The sequence below is a fragment of the Suncus etruscus genome, chromosome 14 (genome assembly GCF_024139225.1).
Source record: "Suncus etruscus isolate mSunEtr1 chromosome 14, mSunEtr1.pri.cur, whole genome shotgun sequence".
Taxonomy (NCBI): Eukaryota; Metazoa; Chordata; class Mammalia; order Eulipotyphla; family Soricidae; genus Suncus; species Suncus etruscus.
The window spans coordinates 32,991,200-33,015,787 of record NC_064861.1 but is presented as its reverse complement, the minus strand read 5'-3'; the positions used below and the strand labels follow the sequence as shown (position 1 = coordinate 33,015,787).

At 40.2% G+C, this 24,588-nt stretch overlaps 1 protein-coding gene across 1 annotated transcript; it reads right to left on the bottom strand.

Annotated features, from left to right (window-relative positions):
- Positions 1-10,676: 10,676 nt before the first annotated feature.
- Positions 10,677-12,955, bottom strand: IL5 (interleukin 5). The gene is made up of 4 exons (XM_049786808.1): positions 12,806-12,955; positions 12,450-12,482; positions 10,876-11,004; positions 10,677-10,775 (listed from the first exon to the last, which is right to left on the bottom strand). The coding sequence occupies exons 1-4, from the start codon at positions 12,953-12,955 to the stop codon at positions 10,677-10,679; spliced, it is 411 nt and encodes a 136-aa protein (XP_049642765.1).
- Positions 12,956-24,588: the final 11,633 nt, after the last annotated feature.

Genomic DNA, 24,588 nt, shown 5'->3' with positions numbered 1-24,588 from the left:
AAATCAGTTTTTAGTAGGTTGCTAGTAATTCATACAAAAGTTTTTCAAACCGGAACAAAGAGTCTCTTCTTCAAGAAAAGGTACTTTTGTCTGTTGTACAACTGTTATAGCTACTACTCAAATCTACAAGATCTCTGGTATCAATGGTGTTTCCTGTACAGTGCAGTGCTCACACACTGAGTTTATAGACAAACTTGTTCTTGTTCCTGTTTTTAAAGTGATGGGTTTAACATGCTTTTATTGAGCACAGTATTTTCTCTAAATTTACAGATTAAAGTTGTTTTGGGTGCCCAGGCTTTGGCTCAGTGGTAGATTGCATGTCTGTCATGTATCCAACTCTCACAATGCACATACACATATTCAAGAAATAAATCTTTAAAAAGGGGATGGGTAGGGTGAGGGGCTCATGCCTAGTATGTATAAGGACCTGAGTTCCTTCTCAGTTCTGCATGACCCCTTGAGAGCACCACTACATATAACTCAGGAGGCCCTGAGTACTGATGGATGGCGACTATGGAGGCCCCTCTCCCCCATACCCCATGTAGAGCTTAGTCAGTAGCATTAAACATTGTGGCCCAGGTGGCTGACCATTGTCTGGAGTAGACTTCCAGTTCTCCTTGAGCACTTCTTGAGGGGCCCAAAAATCAGAAATAAAAAGCAATAAAAAAAACAAGTGCCAGAAAGCTAGTCAGTGGTTAAAGCATTTGTCTTGCATGCAGCCAACCTTAGTTCAATCAATAGCAACACATATGGGTTCCAGAACAGTACCAGAAGAGATCCTTGAGCACTGAGACAGGAGTAAGCCATTAGCACCACTCATAAACAAAAAAGGAAAGAAAAGAAAAGAGCAGGATGAAAACAAAAATTTCGATTTTGCTCTAAGAGTTATAATAACAACATTAAATATCAGTAATGCTTTTTGTGTATTGTATGTGATTTATCTCTTGGTAAATGTGTAGTTACATTATTAGTTTTTTCTTTTTTGAGGGGGAACACCCAGCTGTGCTCAGGGGTTACTCCTGGCTCTACTCTCAGAAATCACTTCTGGCAGGCTCGGGGACCTTATGGATGCCGGAGATTGAACCTGGTTTGTCCTGGATCTGCTGCGTGCAAGGCAAATGCCATACCACTAATGCTCTGACCCCAGCATTGAATGCTCTGATCCCAGCACTAGATTTTCTAATCTTAAATTCTGGAATAAACACAACATAGTTATAGGGGCCAGAGTAGTGGCACAGCAGTAGGGTGTTTGCCTTGCACACGGCTGACCCAGGGCAGACTGTGGTTTGATCCCCCAGCATCCCATATGGTCTCCCAAGCCAGGAGCAATTTCTGAGTGCATAGCCAGGAGTAACCCCTGAGTGTCACTGGGTGTGGTCCCAAAACAAAGCAAAACAAAAACATAGTTATGATGCAACTATGGTGTAATCTTTTAAGATATGCTGGTTTGAACTTACAACATTTTCTTTACAATAATTTTATTTCATGAACAAGAATAGAATGATATTTTTCTTATACTTTTACTAAAATGTACTTGAGCTCTGGAGGAAAGATTTCCCCCAAGGTGTCAGATCTCAGCAGATCTTCCTAGGGCATGTTACTTAGCTGAGGTTGAACAAGGTCTATAGATTCATAAGAAACATTACTGGTTCCTAAATTACCTAGAAGAATGAAAATTGAGGATATTACCTAGAATTGGGGTTTTCTCCCAGAAATAACCTTTCTATCAGAGAAACCTATCTCTATGGCAGGACCAAAATCTAATTGCACCGCATCTGGTTTTCATGTTCTGAGTCATCTCCTCATTAGATGAATCCCTTCCTCTCTCAAAAAGCCCCAGACCTCTATCCCTTTCCTTCACAAAAGATATATACCATCTTTTATCACTAACATTCTCGTTTTTATGCAGATTTTCCACGGATTCTCATTGAATTTGTAATTTTACACTTTTGATTAGAGGAATGGCACTTGCCTTGCATGCTGATAATCTGGGTTTGATCCCTGTAAAGTGCCTAGGATATATAGACCCAAGTTAAGATTGTAGATTGTAGAATATAATAATAGTTCTTCTGGCAGCACTGAGACTTTACCAGATGAGAATGATAGACTCAGGCCAATCAAATTTCAATGTATGCCCTGAATGATAGGAAATTACTCAAAGAGAAATTATTCCTCTTACCCTCTCCATTTTTTTTTCATGTGGGCCACACCTGAGGGGGGAGCTCTTTGAGCATACTCTTGCCTCTCAATTCATATATCACTTCTGGTGGCACTCAGGGGATCATAGGAGGTGGTGGATTGGACTCTGTCATCTTCATGCAAGGCAAATGCCCTACCTACTGTACATTAGCTCGAATTCTAGATATTACTCCCTTGGAGGTGCCCTTTTTCTGAGGTTGATAGAGCTGAAAATTAGCATCAGGGTCTCAGTGTTTGCAAATCTTTGTAGAGTTTAAAATAAGAATTGTCCACATTTAATATTCTTCTGTCAAAGTTGGTGCCTTGTAGGAAGATGGAAGCATGAAACCTGGGGTTGGAACATTTGACGGGGCAAACTGAGACTCTTGAGCCCCAATTTTTTTCAAACCCTCCTTAACTGACAGAAGCAGTCAGTTACTCTCTTCCTTATCTGAGTATCTGGGATATACTGCATTTTGTTTATTTTGTGTGCTCAGAAATTACTCTTGGCAGGCACAGGGAACCACATGGGATGCTGGGGATCGAATCTGGGTCAGCCACATACAAGGCACACACTACCCACTGTGCTATCTCTCTGGCCTCATCAGAAATTATTCTTGGTGATGTTCAGGGGATGATATGCTGAGGATTGAACCAGGGTCAGCTATGTGCATGCAAGTGCCCTACCTTCTATACTGTCACTCCAGTTCCTATTAAGTTTCAGACATACAATGCTCTAACATCAATCTCTTCACTAGTTCCTCTTCTCTCCACCGAAGCCCCCACTTTTCCTTTTGCCCCCCCCACCTGCTTCTAGAACAGGCAAATTCCACCTCCACCATTGTCATAGTGCTCCCTTCCCTAGCTTATCTCCCCACCTCCACCCCATATGCAAGCTTCCTAGTGAAGAACCAATCTCCTGCTCTTAGTTTTTGTTACCCTTGGAGCTTATTATTTCCTCAGAAAGTTTCTTTATATCCCACATATGAAAGAAATCATTCTGGGTCTGTCCCTCTCCCTCTGAGTAACTTCACTCAACATGATAGTCTCTAGATCCATCCATGTAGCAGCAGCAAGTTTCTTGGTTTTATCTTTTCTTACAGCAGAGTAGTATTAATTGTGTGTGTTACATAGTTTCTTTGTCCAGTCACCTGTTTTGGGGTACTTGGGTTGTTTCTACTATGTCAGTAATTTTTGTTTTGTTTTGTTTTGGGCTACACCCAGCGGAGTTCAGGGGTTATACCTGCCTGGGTACTCAGAACTAGCTCCTGGCTCGGGGGACCATATGGGATACTGGGGATTAAATGCACGTCTGTCCTGGGTCAGTCGCTTGTAAGGCAAATGCCCTACAGCTGTGCTACCTCTCCGGCCTTAGTAATTTTAATAAAGAAAATTATATGTAAACCTTGAGTATGTTTGTGTGTTAAGAGGTGGTTGTGCACACCCAGGGACTATTCTGGCTCTATGCTCAGAGGTTATTCCTGGTAGTGCTTGTAGGATCAAATGCAGTGCCAAGGATCAAATCAGGGCCCACTGTGTGCCTTAACTAAACCTTGTCCTATCTCCTTGGTATATATATATATATATGACATATATATATGTATGTATGACATATATACATATATATATATTATTTATGTGGGGATCACTCCCAGTGGTGCTTCAGGAGATGGGATAGGGCATTGCTGTGCTGAGGATTGAATCTTGGACCTTGCACATGCCAGGCCTATGATCTACCATTTGTCAACCTAATTTATAAGATTTATAGGAACCTATTTATAGGATCAGTCTTATAAATAATTATTAACAGGTATTGAAAGAAATGGAAAGATAAAGGGGAATGAGAAGGTAATGTGAAGGTGTCAATTGTGGGGTGCAGCTCCTAGCCCCATGACCAGATAGATACTCAAGGGAAGAGCTTAGAGTTATTGAAGTAGATATGTGGGGCTGGAGTGATAGCACAGTGGTAGTGTTTGCCTTGCATGCAGCCAACCTGGGAAAGGTCCGGGTTTGATCCCTGGCACCCCTTATGGTCCCTTGAGCCTGCCAAGATCTGTTTATGAGTGCAAAGCCAGGAGTAACCCCTGAGTGCTGCCGGGTATGGCTCAACTCCCCCCCCCCCCAAAAAAAAGAAAGTAGAAAAGTGGAAGAAGGGACTAGTGGACCCTCTACAGAAGAGACACTTTAACTGCTGGCGTGTTTCTGAGCCCAGAAAATGTTTCTATGGGAATTCATTGCATCTGAGTGCTGGGCTCTCACAGGGTAATGAAGTCACCTAAGGGTGGTTCTAGATTCTAGGACTATTGGGGCTAGAGAGATAGCACAGTGGTGGGGCATTTGCCTTGTGCTCAGCTGATCCAGGATGGATGGTGATTTTGGGGGAGGTGACTCCCACACCCCCCAAAAAAGCTGCAGACTTAATAATGACTGCTTCTGGGACTGATTGCTGCTGAAAAAGTAATATTAAGGTTAGGAATAAGACTATAGAGGCAGGAACAATAGAACAGTAAGATACTTGCTTGCACGTGGCCAACACAAGTTTGATTCCCAGCATCCCAGGTCCTCTGAGCCTGCCAGAAGTGATTCCTGAGTGCAGGCCCCCAAAACAAAACAAAATAAACAAACAACAAGAGACAGGGATAGGGAACAGAAATAAAGACTAGGAAGCAAGTTCCTTCTCTCCTCAGCCTCCTTCTCTAGCACAACTTATTGATCAATATAACAGAGAATTGGTCAGTAAAGAAGAATTAAATGACGCTCAGTTTTAGCATAAAGTACATATGTATGAGATAATAACTTCACAACTGATGCTCAGTCCTAGCAGGAAGCAGGAGGTCTGCAAGCATTCACTAAGACTTACAGTCAGTGTTAAGGGGAGAGGAGTTGAGGGGAGAGGAGATCCCCAGGCCGATTTGTTCAGAATAATATAGACTTGGGTAGCATTGGATTCATTAACATGGAGGCTAGCCACTAAGACTCAGGACTTAATGTTTTGGCAAGAATGTCCAAAGCTGGACCCCAATGATGGAACATGGAATGAAGATGCCCAAAATGCCTTCCAAGATGTTGAAAATTTGGGATATTATGTTGCGAGGTTTACTTGTGTCTCTACAATGTAAAACAAAACAAAAATGGTGTAATCCTTCACACTGGCTTCTTTCACCAGACAGCATAGGTAAAATCACTAAAGCAGTGAAAAATAATTGCTCTACCGTAGGGGCACATATTGAGGAGAATCACAAGCCTTGCGAAAATATTTTTTACAATCCAGGCAGGGGTACTCAAACTTTTTAAACAGGGGGCCAGTTCACTGTCCCTCAGACCATTGGAGGGTCTGACTATAGTAAAAACAAAACTTATGAACGAATTCCTATGCACACTGCATATATCTTATTTTGCAATGAAGAAACAAAATAGATACAAATACAATATGTGGCCCGCGGGCCATAGTTTGAGGACCACTGATCCAGAGTCTAGGGGCTGGAGGGATAGCACAGCGGTACTGTGTTTGCCTTGCACGCGGCTGACGCAGGACAGACCTGGGTTTGATCCCGGCTTTCCAAATGGTCCCCCAAGCCAGGAGCGATTTCTAAGCGCATAGCCAGGAGTAACCCCTGAGCGTCACTGGGTATAATCCTAAAACAAAACAAAACAAACAACAACAACAACAACAACAACAACAACAACGAAAACCCCAATCAACCAAACAAAACCAATCCAGAGTCTCCTGATGTCCTGGGTCCTAGCGTCCCACAACCGAGAGGTGGCAGTGAGGAGCAAGGAAAAGTAGAAACAGTTGGAGAATTATAATTTTTGCTTTTTACAAAGCCTGGTACACCTAGGAAGTTCCGTTTCTACCCTCCTGGCATAGAACCTTGCTCACCCTTGGCTTCTCTGGGATCTGGCAGATTGGTGAGTCTCATTAGCGAGACCTTAGGTGTAGTCTGCCATTCTTAAATCCACATTTATTGAAAAAGAACTGGTAGAAATAGCTACTTTTGAATGACAGCAGAATTTTGTCTGTTCTATGTCTCTAGTATAATCCTGGCACATACTGAAGCTCAATAAATATTCATTGAATTGAGATCATTTGACATGGCTTTTTTTTGTTTGTTTGTTTTTGGGTCACACCCGGCAGCACTCAGGGGTTACTTCTGACTCTATGCTCAGAAATCGCTCCTGGCAGGCTCGGGGGACCATATGGGATGCCGGGATTCGAACCACCGTCCTTCTGCATGGAAGGCAAATGCTCTACCTCCATGTTATCCCTCCGGCCCCTCACATGGCATTTTTGCAAATCGAGTTTTCTGTTTTCAAGTCAGTTTCTAGAACAGTGAGCATGTTCTGGGATGACCCATATTTCCCCTTCACCTGCCATGTTCAGCTCTTGGGGCTTATTCGGGTTATAAATTGGGAGGTCTGAGCTCTGCCCTGCATTTATTTTGGACGGGGAAATGTGTTTTCTCACACAGAAAGTGCCAGTATTCTCCTGTTTAAAAATCTTTGTCTTAACTGCCGCCGCCTCTTTCTCATACTCAGAAGCAGCGACTTCACATAAGCCATCAAGCAAGTGATCCATGAAGATGCTACAGCTGACTTTGAGGATACGCAGCATCAGATTAAAACTATCCCAGCTGGAAGCATAGAGCCTGTGATTGGTAAACATTCAAATGGAAAAAAATCTTTGGCATAACTGAAAATTGCCATTGAATTCCTTCTTCAAGTTTACTAAAGTTTTAAAATATATTTTAGGGTCTAGAGATATAGTGCAGAGATTAATGCACTTGTGCTGCATCCACTCAACCCTGGTTCAATCCCCCTTACCACATATCATCCTCCAAGCCCCTCTGTGAGCGACTTCTGAACACTTCTAGTATAGTCCCCAAACCAAAATAAACATTTTTTTCTTTTTTTTTTTTTTATAATAAAGTGGCTGTTACAAAAATATTTTATAATTTGAAAAAAAGTTGTTCGTCACAAATGAAGAAAAGAGACATTGATGGGGACCCAGTGCTATGGATCCATGTCCCAGAGTCAAGAGGCCTCGGTGGAGATCCCGAGGCTTTTGAGACCTGGAAGCTATGTCGACAGTGCTCAAATGAGGGACAGGATCTGAGGCAGGGATCTGCATCCCAGGGACAAGAGGCCTGACCCTGTACCTTTGGGACCCAGAAGTCATGTTGACAGTGCCCAAAATCCAAGACAAAGAACCAGTAGAACATCGCCACTCCACTAGGCTCTGTGTCATGCATTCCTCCTAGTAAACTAATGCCAGCATTTGCTTTTTTTTTTTTTTGATAAAATAGATTTTTTTTATTTAAACACCTTGATTACATACATGATTGTGTTTGGGTTTCAGTCATATAAAGAACACCACCCATCACCAGTGCAACATTCCCATCACCAATGTCCCAAGTCTCCCTCCTCCCCACCCGACCCCCGCCTGTACTCTAAACAGGCTCTCAATTTCCCTCATACATTCTCATTATTAGGACAGTTCAAAATGTAGTTATTTCTCTAACTAAACTCATCACTCTTTGTGGTGAGCTTCCTGAGGTGAGCTGGAACTTCCAGCTCTTTTCTCTTTTGTGTCTGAAAATTATTATTGCAAGAATGTCTTTCATTTTTCTTAAAACCCATAGATGAGTGAGGCAATTCTGCATTTTTCTCTCTCTCTCTCTGACTTATTTCACTCAGCATAATAGATTCCGTGTACATCCATGTATAGGAAAATTTCATGACTTCCTCTCTCCTGACAGCTGCATAATATTCCATTGTGTATATGTATCACAGTTTCTTTAGCCATTCGTCTGTTGAAGGGCATCTTGGTTGTTTCCAGAGTCTTGCTATGGTAAATAGTGCTGCAATGAATATAGGTGTAAGGAAGGGGTTTTTGTGTTGTATTTTTGTGTTCCTAGGGTATATTCCTAGGAGTGGTATAGCTGGATCATATGGGAGCTCGATTTCCAGTTTTTGGAGGAATCTCCATATTGCTTTTCATAAAGGTTGAACTAGACGGCATTCCCACCAGCAGTGGATAAGAATTCCTTTCTCCCCACATCCCCGCCAACACTGTTTATTCTCATTCTTTGTGATGTGTGCCATTCTCTGTGGTGTGAGGTGGTATCTCATCATTGTTTTGATTTGCATCTCCCTGATGATTAGTGATGTGGAGCACTTTTTCATGTGTCTTTTGGCCATCTGTATTTCTTCTTTGTCAAAGTGTCTGTTCATTTCTTCTCCCCATTTTTTGATGGGATTAGATGTTTTTTTCTTGTAAAGTTCTGTCAGTGCCTTGTATATTTTGGAGATTAGCCCCTTATCTGATGGGTATTGGGTGAATAGTTTCTCCCACTCAGTGGGTGGCTCTTGTATCTTGGGCACTATTTCCTTTGAGGTGCAGAAGCTTCTCAGCTTAATATATTCCCATCTGTTAATTTCTGCTTTCACTTGCTTGGAGAGTGCAGTTTCTTCCTTGAAGATGCCTTTAGCCTCAATGTCCTGGAGTGTTTTACCTACGTGTTGTTCTATATATCTTATGGTTTGGGGTCTGATATCGAGGTCTTTAATCCATTTGGATTTTACCTTCGTACATGATGTTAGCTGGGGGTCTAAGTTCAATTTTTTGCAAGTGGCTACCCAGTTGTGCCAACACCACTTGTTGAAGAGGCTTTCTTTGTTCCATTTAGGATTTTTTGCTCCTTTATCAAAAATTAGGTGATTGTATGTCTGGGGAACATTCTCTGAGTATTCAAGCTTATTCCACTGATCTGAGGGCCTGTCCTTATTCCAATACCATGCTGTTTTGATAACTATTGCTTTGTAGTAAAGTTTAAAGTTGGGGAAAGTAATTCCTCCCATATTCTTTTTCCCAATGATTGCTTTAGCTATTCGAGGGTGTTTATTGTTCCAAATAAATTTCAAAAGTGCCTGATCCACTTCTTTGAAGAATGTCATGGGTATCTTTAGGGGGATCGCATTAAATCTGTACAGTGCTTTGGGGAGTATTGCCATTTTAATGATGTTAATCCTGCCAATCCATGAGCAGGGTATGTGCTTCCATTTCCGCGTGTCCTCTCTTATTTCTTGGAGCAGCGTTTTATAGTTTTCTTTGTATAGGTCCTTCACATTTTTAGTCAAGTTGATTCCAAGATATTTGAGATAAACATTTTTTTCTAAAGGGATTAGGTAAAAAGCTCAGTATGTTGAGTGCAGTGCTTTATATGTAGGAGGCCAAGTTTGATTCTTAGCCCCACATAATCTTCTAAGTGTCTTAAACACAAAGCTGAGAGTAGCTTGTGAGCACAATCAGATGCGAACAAAACAAACTATACATGTCTGTATATATACATAACATTTGAAATATTATAAAGGAGAGTAATCTCCAGTTATGCTGCTCTTCGTCTTTTTTTTTTTTTTTTTGAGGGGATGGGGACCTTGGGCCAAACACACTGTGCTCAGGACTTACTCCTGGCAGTGCCTGGGGGACCATTTGTGGGATCAAGGATTTGAATTGGGGTCAGCAGTGTGCAGAAACCCTGCTCTGTTTGGTTGGAGGGTTTGCTGTCATTCTCCCAACCTTTCACTGCCACTGCCTAGCTGAATTTCTCTTCCCTCCAGTGATGCCATAAAAATGGTATAATTTTTATGATGGGGCCAGAAAAATTCCTCCAGGTCACGTCACAGTGCTCTGAGCTTTACAGAAAAGCTTTGCTGCTCCCTCCCTGAACTGGCATTGGATTGACCTGCTGCATCCTTCCCTTTGATTGGGAAGAAATCTGGTTTGATGATCCTGTATTTTGCCCTGGAGGTCTTGGGTCTTACATTCTATTGCAGTGTATGACAAAGCCCATTTATTCATCAATCACCTACTATTTCACCTGCAACTTCCTTATTTCTGGGTATGCAGCAAAGAGGACAGCAGCCTCTACATTGTCGTGGACCTGTCGCCACACCCTCATCAGACTCTAGTTATTGTTTCACTCTGGCTGTTCCTGGCCACCCACTCAACTACTTCTGCTGCCAAGGAGCTGGAACTCCATACTCAGACCAAATGTACAAAAGTCAGAAGTCAGTCAGAGGCAAACAGGAAATGCAACCACTGTTATCAATCTTGTGTTTTATTGGAATGTAGCCAAGCAAAAAAAAAATAAATATGAATACACCAAATTTGAAATAGTTTCATAAATAATATTAAGTTAACAGATATTTTATAGAATGTGGTATTAATAAGGTATATATTTGGATCTATTTTGCCAAAAGCAACCCAGAGGAAAAAACCAGCAATTGTGGCATCTGAAATGTGTTTCAAGTATTTTTGTTTCTATGCTTTCTGCCAATGGGAGTTGGTAAGGTAGTAGTATGCATGAAATACTTAATTTGCCTATTGAATTTCATGACATGAATATTAAGGCTCCCCTCTTGGTTGGCTCTTATTCTCATTACAATAAAATTGTCCTCTTCTTCTCAAATCTTTCTCTGGAACAGCCAGTTGAGTCTTAACTTTCCATTGTCCATTCAGAGTTTATTACACCCAGAAACTCCTGTAGGTAGTTGAGGAATTGTTTTACTTTCTGTCTTGCTCTGCCACACTTTTTCTGTGAAAAGAACAGACACTAAATATTAAAGGAAACTCCTGTAAAAATAGACACAGCCAGACAAATATACAAATATTTCCATAAAATGTTTTTCACTTACTTTTTGACGATCTATGTGTTCTTTAATTAAAGACAAGTTTAGGAATAGTTTTTCCATATTATTCCCCTGTTCAGTTTGGTTCCTCAAAGTGTCTATTCCTTGGAAGACTTCTTCAATGCATAGTTGGTGCTAATTGAGGAAGATTTAAAATATATTAGTAGATAAATTAAGGTATAAAAGTCTAGTCCCCTTGGGGCTGGAGAGGTGGCGCTAGAAGTAAGGTGTCTGCCTTGCAAGTGCTAGCCAAGGAAGGACCGCTGTTCGATCCCCCGGTGTCCCATATGGTCCCCCAAGGCTGGGGGCGATTTCTGAGCGCTTAGCCAGGAGTAACCCCCGAGCATCAAATGGATGTGGCCCAAAAACAAACAAACAAAAAAATCTAGTCCCCAAAGTTCAACTTTATTTTGTGGTGTTTTCTTGAATTCCTTCTCCAAAGAGCTTTTTACTTCCTTTCCAGGTGGCCAACCATTTCATACGGAGATAAATTTTCAAAAAATAGATAAAAATTATTTAATTATTAGAGTTTTGAACATGATATAAATGCACACTTAAATAAAAAAATGTTTAGGAAGTGGGATGTAACTGTATTACTAGTATTTTCTTTTAGCTATAGTTAGCCTTTTGATTTTTTTATATCTTTTTTTTTTTGTTTTTCCTTTTGGCCTTTTGATTTTATTTGGGTTAATAAAGTTATATATTTTACAGTTTCATATGATCATGACTAAAATATGTATATATAATTTTGGTTGGTTTTTTTGTTTGTTTGTTTGGGCTATACCTGCAGTACTCAGGAATTACTCCTGGGTCTACCATCAAAATTCACTCCTAGAAGGCTCAGAGGACCATATGAGATGTCGCGGATTTAGTCAGCTGTGTGCAAGGCAAACACCTTATCCCCTGTGCTATAGCTCTGGCTCTTTTATATAAATTTTAAAAAAAATCACAATTGTTTAAATATGTGGAAATGACTAAAATATGGGAAAGTCATCATATATTTTTGTATCTACTGACAGTGATGCTAAAAATATAACCCTAAGTTGCAGATACTTTCAGAAAGACATTATAGTAAGGAGGAGCAGTGAGAGCCAAATAGAGATGAGAAAGCGTCTTTCACAATATTTTTCAGAAAAGAATATCTGACTTTAACAGCTGGAGATGTGGCCTAGTGGTAGAGCACTCTTCGGCGCTGGGTTCAATTCTGACGCTAAATTCTCCCCCAAACACTCTGGGAGTGGCCCCTAAGCACCTAATGGGAAGTAGCACTGGAGAAACTATGGACCACTGGCTGCTCCCACAAAACAAAACAAAACAAAACAAAACAAAACAAAACAAAATAAATTTAAAAGCCTGACTTTTGTGTGCTGGAGATGGAGAACAGATAATATCACCAAAGAGCTGGATGCACTTATTTAAGAGAATCTACTTGTTATAACATCATTGTTGTTATTTGTAAGTACACACACTTATATACACATACTCAGAAGCAAAACACAAACATTAATCTCTTCCAAAGATAATGAATGCATTGTGCATTAATACCCATAGTTATTTAATTGAAGCAACATTTGACTTACATTTTTATGTTCTGGAGTAGGAATCCACAGGGTCTGAAACAAAAAGGAAATACATTTATTATTTCAAAGCACTCACATCATAACATTTAATGTTGCTAATGAGGGGGCCATAGTGATAGTACATGATAGTACATGCTTTGCATGTACCTGACCAGGTTCCATCCCTGGCACTCCTCATCTCTACCAGGAGTGATTCCTGAGCATACAGCCACGAGTAAGCCCTGAGCATGGAACTATGTATGCTCCCTTCTCCTCGTTTGGTTATTAATAACATATATATATATTAATCACCAAAAACAATTACTGTGCATTAAAACAGAACAAAACACAACACAGAAGTCGAACAGAAAAATTACCCCATTTCCGATCAGCAGTGTTTGGTGTGTGGAGAGAAGAGTCAGGGTCTCAGCCACCAGCCCGTTCATGTTCATGCGACTATCTACGGCCAATGCACAAATGTAGGCTGCCCCCATGGCAAGCAAACTCAGGCGCAGAAGCATTCTCATGGCTGCTCTGAAGAGTAAAGCACTTGCCTGGGGCAAAGAAAGTGCATTGTACAAAATTACAGCGCCAACCAATTTATTTACTGTCTTTGAGGAAATGAATAATTTCTAACAATCAGATAGAGAATACTTAATAATGACAGATCGAGAAACTAAATCTTTCCAATATCTTGTATCTTAAAAAACATCTTTTAATTATAACAAAAATTATAACAAAAATCCCTATTTTTTCCCTGTTAAGAATCTTTTGTTATTGTAAGAGAAAAATCTTTGGGGTGACATAGCATTGTTCCCACATTTGCATTTCTTAGAATCAGAAGATTGAATTTCCTCTTAAAGGATGTGTTAAAAAAAAAGGAGAAGTGGGGCTGAAGTGATAGTACAGTGGAATAGGGTGCTTGCCTTGGATGTGGCCTACCTGAGTGATTCCTGAGTGCAGAGCCCCGGAGTAAGCCCTGATTCTGCAAGGTATAGCCCAAGAAACAGACAACCAAACACACACAAAAAAGAAAATATATAATGTAAAGTTTAATGAATGAATACAATTAAGCATAATTTTGTGCTAAAATACATTAAATTATTTTTCTGGTTGCTTTAACTCTGTAATGGTTGTATTTAGACATTTTGTATGATTGATTCATGAATGTATTTTTTGTTTGTTTATTTGTGTTTTTTTTTTTTTGGTTTTTGGGCCACACCCGGTGACGCTCAGGGGTTACTCCTGGCTATATGCGCTCAGAAGTCGCTCCTGGCTTGGGGGACCATATGGGACGCCGGGGGATCGAACCGCGGTCCGTCTCCTAGGCTAGCGCAGGTAAGGCAGGCACCTTACCTCCAGCGCCACCGCCCGGCCCCTGTTTATTTGTTTTTGGGTCACACCTGGCAGTGCTCAGGGGTTTACTCCTGGCTCTACGCTCAGAAATTGCTCCTGGCAGGCTCAGGGGACCATATGGGATGCCAGGATTCGAACCACTGACCTTCTGCATGCAAGGCAAATGCCTTACCTCCATGCTATCTCTCTAGCCCCTGATTCATGAATGTATTGAGCCATTTCTGTAATGGATGTATTGAACCATCTGTTTTGAAAAGGAATTCAAAATATTGTTAAAAGATGGTGATTAGAACAGAGACCATAAATAATTAGCAAAGACCAACTTCATTCACTAGATTGCCATTAAACTCTTTATTAGAATCCTCTTAGTTGCCAGTGCCTAAAAAGCTAAATTAAAGAGGATGTGAGATTATCTAACCAAAAGGAATCTCTCCAGGTTATCTCTCTCTCTCAGCTCCTGCCCAGTGACTCTTCTTGGCCCCATTCACTGTGTGCCAAAATGTTAAAATGCCCGAATCTTTCTGAATCTTGTTCAGAAGCACCCTGAAACAGAAAATTGTTTTTTTTTTTTGGGGGGGTCACACCCAGCAGAGCTCAGGGGTTATTACTGGCTCTGTGCTCAGAAATCACTCCTGACAGTCTCGGGAGACCATATGGGATGCTGGGAATCAAACCCAGGTCCATCCAGGGGCAGTCGTGTGCAAGGCAAATGCCCTACTGCTGTGCTATCCCTAAGGACCAGAGAAAATTGTTCTTTTCTAATTATTCAATCATAAGTTCCAGAATTCAACCTCCTTGTAAAAAGGAATCAGATGTTCACTCTCGGACAGTGAGCAGGGAAATGAGATATGTTGATTGGCTCTGCCTGTAGTTGGAGGTGGGCTTTATTCCACCCAAATTATATAATTGATGAATGTGGGGTTCTGGATAATTGTAAGATATAAATCCAGGAAAAGCAACCAAAACTATCTGTCTTAGTCTCGTAACATACAGTATAGAATCTTTTGCATGTATCATGAGACTGGGGTACCTTTTCACTCTGCTTGAGTCATGTATTAAATATGTGTCTTGGGAGAGTTAACCTTTGTGCTCCTTAGACTCAGGTCTCATCCCAGAAGGGAGCCACACATATTCTCCTTGACTTGAGCACAGTGAGGAAGATATGATTGAGTTTTTTTTGTTGTTGTTGTTTTGTTTTGTTTTTGTGGGGATGGGGCCCAAATAGTGCTCAGGAATTATCAGAAATACTTTTGGGGAGGGAATTTTGGGCCACCCCTGATGCTGCTCAGGGCTTTCTCTTGGTTTTATGCTCAGAGATCAGTTCTGGAGGGTTCAGAGCACTGTACAGGATGCTGGTGAACTTAGGTTAGCCCCATGTAAGGCAAATACCCTGACCATTGAAAAATCACTCTAGTCCTCTCCCCAATCTGGCTGGACAGCTCAATGAGACCCAGGAATACTGTACTATTTGGGCCCAAAGATGCTGCTGGGAACCTCCACAGCTGCTTCTCTTGGTGCTAGGGCCTTCAGGGTTGTACCTGGAGGTGCTTGGGAGGTCAGGTGGTAGTAGGAATTTGACCTAGAACTCAAGCATTCAGAGCATGCACTCCTGACCTAGTTCTCACCCTCACTGATATGTGGGAGTTGTATTTAATGAAGGATTTCATTGAATAGCTCAGAGCAGTTTTTGTGTTGTTGGCCTTGAATCCTGATTTTGGACTATTTTATGGGCTGGAGCAGGTAAGGCACTTACCTTGCATGTGGCTGATTTGTGCTCAGTCTTCAGCCCCCAATGTGGTTCCTTGCGCCCCTCTAGGAGTGATCCCTAAGTGTCAGGAATAAGCCCTGAGCATTATTGTTTGAGGCTTCAAAATGAAACAAAACAAAACAAAACAAAAAAGGACTATCTTGAGCATCTGGGGCAGATGGTATCACAATAAATACTGCCTGGTACCCAGTTTCAAAATGGGAGAGTCCTCTGGGAGATGCAGGTGGGAGGTGGACGCTTCTTTTCTTTTTCTTTTTTTTTCTTTCTTTTTTTCTTTTTTTTTGGGGGGGGGGGGTCACACCCGGCAGTGCTCAGCGGTTACTCCTGGCTGTCTGCTCAGAAATAGCTCCTGGCAGGCACTGGGGACCATATGGGACACCGGGATTCGAACCAACCACCTTAGGTTCTGGATCGGCTGCTTGCAAGGCAAACACTGCTGTGCTACCTCTCTGGGCCGGAGGCTTCTTTTCTATGCAGATGTTCACAGTGAGCTCTGATTGGTTGAGCAGAGAGTTTTAGTGGCCTCTTGGACCTTGAATGTTTTTTGTTTGTGCTGAAGTTTTAAATTCTTCGTAAAATACATCTGATTTAAACATTTAAAAGACTTTTGACCTTAGGAGAGATAATTGTTCCCATCAAGAGTAAGGTAGAATTCACAAAAGATAGGGATCACGTACTCTTAAATTGGTGCTTTTAGAATTTCAGGTGGCTCTGGCAGCATGTATCCCCCTCTAGAACTCTTCTTATTATTGCAAGAGTGAATTTCTATCTACCGTAGTACAGCCATCGACAACTATATTTCTCCTTTATCTTTTCTATCTCCGAATCTGAAGTTGCAAGTAACCTATATGAATGAAACCATACAACTATATGATATCTGGTTTGTGTGTGCATGTGTGTGTATGTGTGTGTGTGTGCATGTGTGTGTGTGTTTTATTTCACCTAGTATACTGCTCTCTAGGTTTTTGCAAATATCAGCATTTCCTGTGTGTGTGTGAATGTGAGTGTATGCATGTGGAAGTGTGTGTGGAGTGAGTCTGTGGGTAGGCTTCTCTCTTTAAAGCGGAATAATATTACTTTATGTATGTACAATTTATTCAGTTTTTACTGGAAACTTAAGTTGTCACCATTCTCTTTAGTAATTGTATTAATGTCATTATTAACATGGTCATACAAATTATATTTCTTTTACTGTTGTCTAAGTGATTATATTTTTATGGTCTGATTTTCCCAACCTGTGTAGAGAGCAAGTTAAAGTGAACTACTATGATTTTAAAAAATCCACATTACTTTAGGAGAATAGAATGAAATTGGTAATTAGTGCTCCAAAATTCTAAGAATCATTAGTAATTATATAATTTAAAGAAGGGACTATGAAGAGTGCCGAGCAATTGTGTAATGGGTAACAATCTCTCCTTCTGCCCTGACATTTTTATCTGTCTTAAATTTCCTAACTAGGAATTATAAAAACCCAAAATGTAGCTTTTACTAACCGGATATCAATTTTAGGTCAAATGACTTCTCTATGAACTGATTCTAATCAATCAGCTGGGCATGATGACACAGATTTTTTGAGGTGACTTAACAATGTAAGATGATAGTATCTTTTTTTTTTTTTTTACTCAGCCTTTTTAACTTCCATCCTTTTAATATCTTTTACTCTTTGTTTCTTGGTATCAAGGTTACCTGCTATTAGTTGTATCACAGTTTACTTCACAGCTGTTATTTTCTATTATTCATTATTGCTAAAAACCTCTGTGTAATAAAAAACATTTACTTGATCATTTTTATAACTGGTTACATTTTATAATATCACCCCTGAAAATATCCAATGCACAAAAAGTCTCTTATTTTATAACTTAAAAACATGTTCACTAAAAATAATGTTGTTCATACACAAAAATGACACTGGAATTTTATCTCACATCCCATCACATCAACAAAAGTTAATTCAAAGTGGATTGAAGACATCTAGAGTAGTTATTTTCATTAAAAAATATATTGAGGAAAATATAGGCAGAACTCTCCAAAATATAGACCTTAGAGGTATCTTTATTGATTTGATAAAGATAACTCCTGAACACTGCTAGGAGTAATTTCTCAGTGTAGATCCAGGAGTAACCCCTGAGTAGCACTGGGTGTGACCCCCCAAAAGAAGCAAATAAACAAGCAAAAAAGAAAAACCCCAATAAAACCACATCAAATGAGAAAGGTTTTTTTATTGCAAAAGAAACTTGAACTGAAATAAATTGACAACTTGCTGAATGAGACAAAATTTTCATATCATATATAAAATAAAAGTCTAATATTCAAACTATATAAAGCATTCTCAAAGCTCAAGAACAACTAAAACCCAAAATCCTATAAAAAAAAATCAGGAAGAGGGGCCCAGAGAGATAGCACAGCGGCGTTTGCCTTGCAAGCAGCCAATCCAGGACCAAAGGTGGTTGGTTCGAATCCCGGTGTCCCATAATGTCCCCCGTGCCTGCCAGGAGCTATTTCTGAGCAGACAGTCAGGAGTAACCCCTGAGCACCACCGGGTGTGGCCCAAAAACAAACAAAAAAAATCAGGAAGAGGAGATGAACAGACATATCTCCAAAAAAATAAGACTGATATTTGGCCAGCAGATATATAAAAAGTGTTCATCATTACTTATTATCAAAGTAACAGTGCTGTATATCACACATTATGCAAATGACATGTCAAAATGACTGAAAACAAGCAGTGTTGTTGGGGATGTAATGAGAACAAAACCTTCATTCAGTCATCCTGCTCAACTTCTTTTTTCTAACCACACCCGGTGATGCTCAGGGGCTATTTCTAGCTTTGCTCAGGACGCCTTCCTGGCATGCTCAGGGGACCATGTGGGATGCCGGTGACCGAATTCAGGTCAAGCGCATGCAAGGCAAGCGCCCTACCGCTCCAGCCCCCCGTTTAACTTCTATAGAGAACAGTAAGAATATAATTCCCAGATGATCCAGTGATATTCCACTTCTTGGCATCTGCCCCTCAACAGAAAAACATTATTTTAAAAAGATATATACATACCTATGTTTATTGCAGTGCTTAGTATATTACCAGCGTATGGACATGGCTCAAATATCTAACAATAGATGACTAGGTAAAGAAGAATAATGGGGTCAGGAGAGATAGTATGGGTGTAGGGCACTTGCTTTGCATGTGGCTTTGATAAGTTTGATCTCCAGAAACCCGATATGGTCCCTTGAGCACTGCCAGGAGTAATTCCGGAGGGTAGAGCAAAAAAGAAAAAAAAAACAACACAAAAAGCATAATCAAATATTATGTAGCTGTAAAAAAAAAAAAAAGATGAAACCTTGCTCACTGTAAGATAAAATGAAGTCTTGCTATTCATTACAATAGAAAATAACTGAAAGGTATCATGTTAAGCAAAATAAGTTAGAGAAAGAAAAAATACTGGATGATCTACTCATTTGTGGTGCATAGAGAACCTAATGGTAAGTAATGAGGGGTAGATAATCTCAGCTATCTTATTGATCATTTTAAATCTTGCTGCATGGCGTTAGCAGAAACAGATAAGGGTGGAGTTAGGTCATACATATAAAATTGGACCACGGCATAGGTGGATATAAGACCTTAGCAAGCACTGATAGGAAAAACAAAGCAAACATCAGTTTGGCAGGTGACATGAACTGAGAGTGGTGACAAGAAAACGATTCAGCTCTGTATCTGCCAGTGCACAAATACACAGTGCACTTACATCAATAGTGAGAAAACACGACACTCATTTATGTAGAAGGAAAGAGGTGAAGACGTGTAGACCAGCACTGGTTAGCAACTGAGGGGTACAGGCTAGAGGCTTGAGCAGTGGAGCAGTGGAGAGGCAGAGCTGTGATGAGTGAGTGAGGCCCAAACATGAGCTACGAGAAATGACAAGCAATTGTTGAGTTTGTGATCCCAAATGTGAAGTTCCTGTTTCCAGGGCTGCTGCACCTGCAGAGATAAACCTATGAGAGTTGTTATATAAAAGAGCTGTAACACAGATGACATTTATCTGGTGATCTGTGTGCTAATCTCACACAGGGTTTTATTTCTAGCATCCTGTATGGTTCTCCAAGTTGGCCAGGAGTAATTTTTGAGTGCCGAGACAGGTTTCACCCCTGAGCATTGATGCAGTGTTGCCCCCAAACAAGAATTTGGCAAAAAAATCATCTATATATTCTTTTGAGGGGTATTTGGGGGGAGTACATCCAGAAATATCAAGAGCTCACTCCTGCTCTGTACTCAGGAATCACTCCTGGCAGAGTTTGGGGGACCACATGAAGTGAAGGGTATCAAACCTGGGTCTGTCATGTGCAAGGCAAACCACTACCCACAGTACTATCTCTCTGGCCCCATCTACCAGTATAATCAAATGGTAACACTTTTGGTGACCTGAAAAGTTTGAAAAACCTAATAACTGAAAGGTATTATTGGACAAATATTAATAAAAAATAAATATTAATAAAAAGAAAGTGATCATTATTTCTGATTATTATCAGAAAAAGAGAGCGTGGGGCTGGTGAGGTGGTGCTAGAGGTAAGGCGTCTGCCTTGAAAGTGCTAGCCAAGGAAGGACTGTGGTTCGATCCCCCGGCATCCCATATGATCCCCCCAAGCCAGGGGCAATTTCTGAGTGCTTAGCCAGGAGTAACCTCTGAGCATCAAACAGGTGTGGCCCAAAATACCAAAAAAAAAAAAAAAAAAAAAAAAAAGAAAAAGAGAGCGTCAAAGTATAAAATATAAAAATAAAAATAAAAATAAAACCATTCACTAGTGGGTTTAAGATAGTATCTTCTGATAAATTTGTTCTCCATTTTGTTACTTGTGAAACCAAACCTTTTACTAGTTTATTTCTCAGTAAACTAAGAACTTAACTGATTTGTCCTTCCAGCTTTATTATATATATTACATATATATATATTTTGCTTTTGGTGGTGGGGGGGTCATACCCAGAGATGCTCAGAAGTTTCTTCTGGCTCTGTATTCAAGCCTATTCCTAGTGTGATTGGGAACCATTTACAGAGCCAGGAACTGAACCAGCCATATGCAAAGTGCCTCTCAACATCATCCTTTTATTTTTAGGAATTCGTACTTTTTGGGGGCCATACCTGTCAGTACCCAGGGACCTTTCCTGACTTGTTGCTCTAAGTCTCTTCTAGCAGTGTTTACACAATCTTGCAATTCTGGAGATTAACCTGTCCTTCTGCATGCAAAGCTGCATGCAATGAGGTTTGCATCATTTCCTGGCCCAGAATGGATAACTTTCATTGCAAATATTTTCCCCCTCATCTCTTAGAATTGTTGTTTCTTAGCTTTATATTTCTGTTATGAAGTAGAACATTTTAATAATGGAATTTGGCTATTTTATGTCACCTTCCATCCTTCAACTTGCTATTTTTCTTAAGTATTTAATTAAAAAATTATTTACAGGAATCAAAACGATAGCACAGTGGTAGGGCATTTGCCTTGCAAGTGGCTGACCTGGGACAGACTTGGCCTTGATCTGCGACATCTCATATGGTCTCCTGAGCCTGCCAGGGGCAATTTCTGAGCACAGAGCCAGGAGTAACCCCTGAGCATTGCCAGGTGTGCCCCTACCCAAAAAAAAAAAAAGAGAGAAAGAAAAGAAAATAATTATTTATAAGGGTGGAAGACTTCCAAGTAGTGCTTGAGAGACTTTGCAGCCATCTTTGCAGTTCTCAGCCAACAGGGCCTAAGGATACTTTCCTGCTTGAGCCTTGTTGCAGTGTTAGGTGCCACATATTTTGGTTTTTGGATGACCAGGATGTATGAGATTGAACTGGGGTTGACCATCTATAAAGCATGCCTCTTGATTCTTTCTCTGGCCTTATATATTTTTGTTGTTTGTTTTATTTTTGGGTTACACCCGGCAGTGCTCAGGGGTTACTCCTGGCTCTATGATCAGAAATCGCTCCTGGCAGGCTCAGGGGACCATATCGGATGTCAGGATTCAAATCACTGTCCTTTTGCATGCAAGGCAAACGCCCTACCTTCATGCTATCTCTCTGGCCCCTCTTCCCTATATATTTTAAAGCTAAGAACAGAAAGCATGATAACTTCTCACTTCTATTTTTAGTAACTTCCATCTGTATAATTAAAATGATCATTTTCTTACATGGCAAAAATGTAACATCAATTAAATTTACAATAATAATTTTTACTTTTATTATTATTATTATTATTGTTTCTGCTTTTTTGGGCCCCACCCAGTGACATTCAGAGGTTATTCCTGGCTATGCACTCAGAAATCACTCCTAGCTCGGGGGACCAGAGGGGATACCAAGGGATCGAATCTTGGTCCGTCCTAGGTTAGTGTGTGCAAGGCAAATGCCCTACTGCATGAGCCATAGCTCTGTCCCCTAATTTCTACTTATTTATTGGATTTTAAATTGCTCCTGGTAGTGCTCAGGAATTATTCCTGTGTCAATGGTCAGGGATCCTTCCTGACAGTTTTCAGAGGACCAGTATACTATCCATTGAACAGAACTTGGTTTCACCACATGCAAGGCAAGCACCTTAAGTCCTGCACTATCTCTCCAACCCTAATATGTCTTTTTTAGCATTTGATATATAGTCAAATGCTAGAAATTAAAATTTCCTTTATGTTTCCCCAAATTCCCTTCACTTCTTTACGTCCAAACTGTGATGTACTCCAGGACCCTGTGTTATATTTGGTGGGCCTTGAGGCACCATATTGTACAGAGAGTATAAACAAGGAGCACTGCTAGGTATGAAACCTCCTAAACCACCACCCCCACTGCTAGGTATGAAACCTCCTAAACCCCCCCCCCAAAAAAAAACTAACTGGAAAGAACTACAAAAGCTCATGCTTTAATAACAAATCTTCTGAGAGTCTACTCTAGACCAATGTCTTGTAACACATTCCACTTTCTGCATTTGCTTTCTCTACTTGGTTATTATCCTAATCCTTGACTCCTGTGAACTAGAAAATAAAGTGTAAAGGTATAATTAGATTAAACTTCTTTTTTAACATAATTGAGTTAAAGGTGATTTTAATTAACTTCTTGACAATAAGATTATAGCATGAGACTGTAAAATATTGTACAGGTCCTTGCTAATGCTTACTACTTTGAGTCACAAAGTTTTTCTTTTTTTTTTTCCCACACCACAAAGTTTTTCTTTTTAAAAGGAGCTAATTGCATTTCTAGGTTCACCTTTTATTGCTTTTAGATATATCTAGATCTTTATCCAACTGGAATTTAAGAGTGGTTAAGTAAAATATAGACTTGATTTTACTCTCCTACAAGTGTTAAATTATTTATTTATTTATTTATTTAAAGGATAGTGTTGCAGAGTCTGGCACACATCACAAAGAACAAGAACAATAAGTTCTGGTGGGGATGCGGAGAGAAAGGAACTCTTATTCACTGCTGGTGAGAATGCCATCTAGTCCAGCCTTTATGGAAAACAATATGGAGATTCATTAAAAGACTGGAAATTGAGCTCCCATCTGATCCAGCTGTACCACTCCTAGAAATATACCCTAGGAACACAAAAACACAATACAAAAAAGCCTTTCTCACACCTATATTAATTGCAGCACTATTTACAATAGCCAGACTCTGGAAACAACCAAGATGCCCTTCAACAGATGAATGGCTAAAGAAACTATGGTACATATAGACAATGGAATATTATGCAGCTATCAGTTGAGGTGAAGTCATGAAAATTTCCTACACATGGATGTACATGAAATCTATATGCTGAGTGAAATAAGTCAGTGAGAGATACACAGAATAGTTTCACTCATCTATGGGTTGTTTTTTTCTTTCTTGGTCACACCTGGTGGCTCTCAGGTGTTACTCCTGGCTCTGTGCTCAAAAGTTACTCCTGGCAGGCTCAGGGGATCATATGGGATGCCGGGATTCAAACCGGGGTCCATCCTGTGTTGGCCACATGCAAGGCAAATGCCTTACCATTGTGCTATTGCTCTGGCCCCTCATCTATGGGTTTTAAGAAAAATAAAAGACATTATTATAAAAATGTCCACAGACAGAGATGAGGGTTGGAAGGACTGGGTCTTGATGTGAAACTCACCATATAGAGTGGTGAGTTTAGATAGAGAGATAATTATACTAAATATCATGACAATGTTAATGAGTGAGAGAAGCAGAATGACTGTCTTGAATATAGGCAGGGGATGGGGAAGGAGGGAGATGGCAGGCATTTGTGGTGGGAAGGTTGCACTGGTGAAGGGGGGTGTTCTTTTTATGACTGAAATCCAACTACAATCATGAAATAAAAAGGGTAGTGGTGAAGAAAAATGGTGTTGCATAACTGCTTATACTCTTCAAGACTTTGTAACTGGGGCCAGAGTGATAGTACAACAGATAGAACATTTGCCTTGCATGTGGTCAACCCAAGTTTGATCCCCAGCATCTTTTTTTGTTTTGTTTTGTTTTGTTTTTGTTTTTGTTTTTGGGCCACACCCGGCAGTGCTCAGGGGTTACTCCTGGCTGTCTGCTCAGAAATAGCTCCTGGCAGGCACGGGGGACATTATGGGACACCGGGATTCAAACCAACCACCTTTGGTCCTGGATCGGCTGCTTGCAAGGCAAACGCCGCTGTGCTATCTCTCCGGGCCCGATCCCCAGCATCTTATAAAGTTCTCTGAGCACTTCCTTGCCAGGTGAGATCTAAAAAAAACAAAAAACCTTTCAAACTGTCCTGGAAAAGGACAATTTGATTTATGTAAATTGTTTCAATAACACTTACCTTAAAAATGAACTTTAATCTTTTCCACTTGCTTTTATTATATTTGTCATGTAAACTTAATTGTATACTTTGTTCCATTAGTGATTTAACATATGTGTTGGAATGTCTTATGCTTCCATGTTTTCCTTTTTTAATACTGCATGATTACTCACTTTCCCCATCTGAATTTGTAAACTGTGAATTTTCCAGTTTATGCAAATGATTATCTTGTGATTGGAAAGTATTTTCTATAATTTTCTCAGTAATCTTGCTTTGTTT

What these genes read in the sequence shown, in the direction of transcription:
- IL5 (XM_049786808.1), bottom strand. Translation starts at nt 12,955, where the DNA reads ATGAGAATGCTTCTGCGCCTGAGTTTGCTTGCCATGGGGGCAGCCTAC. An exon ending in CACTGCTGATCGGAAATGGG is followed by an intron (nt 12,483 to 12,805) that starts GTAATTTTTCTG and finishes TTTTTGTTTCAG; the next exon opens with ACCCTGTGGATTCCTACTCC. An exon ending in CTACTCCAGAACATAAAAAT is followed by an intron (nt 11,005 to 12,449) that starts GTAAGTCAAATG and finishes TTCCTCAATTAG; the next exon opens with CACCAACTATGCATTGAAGA.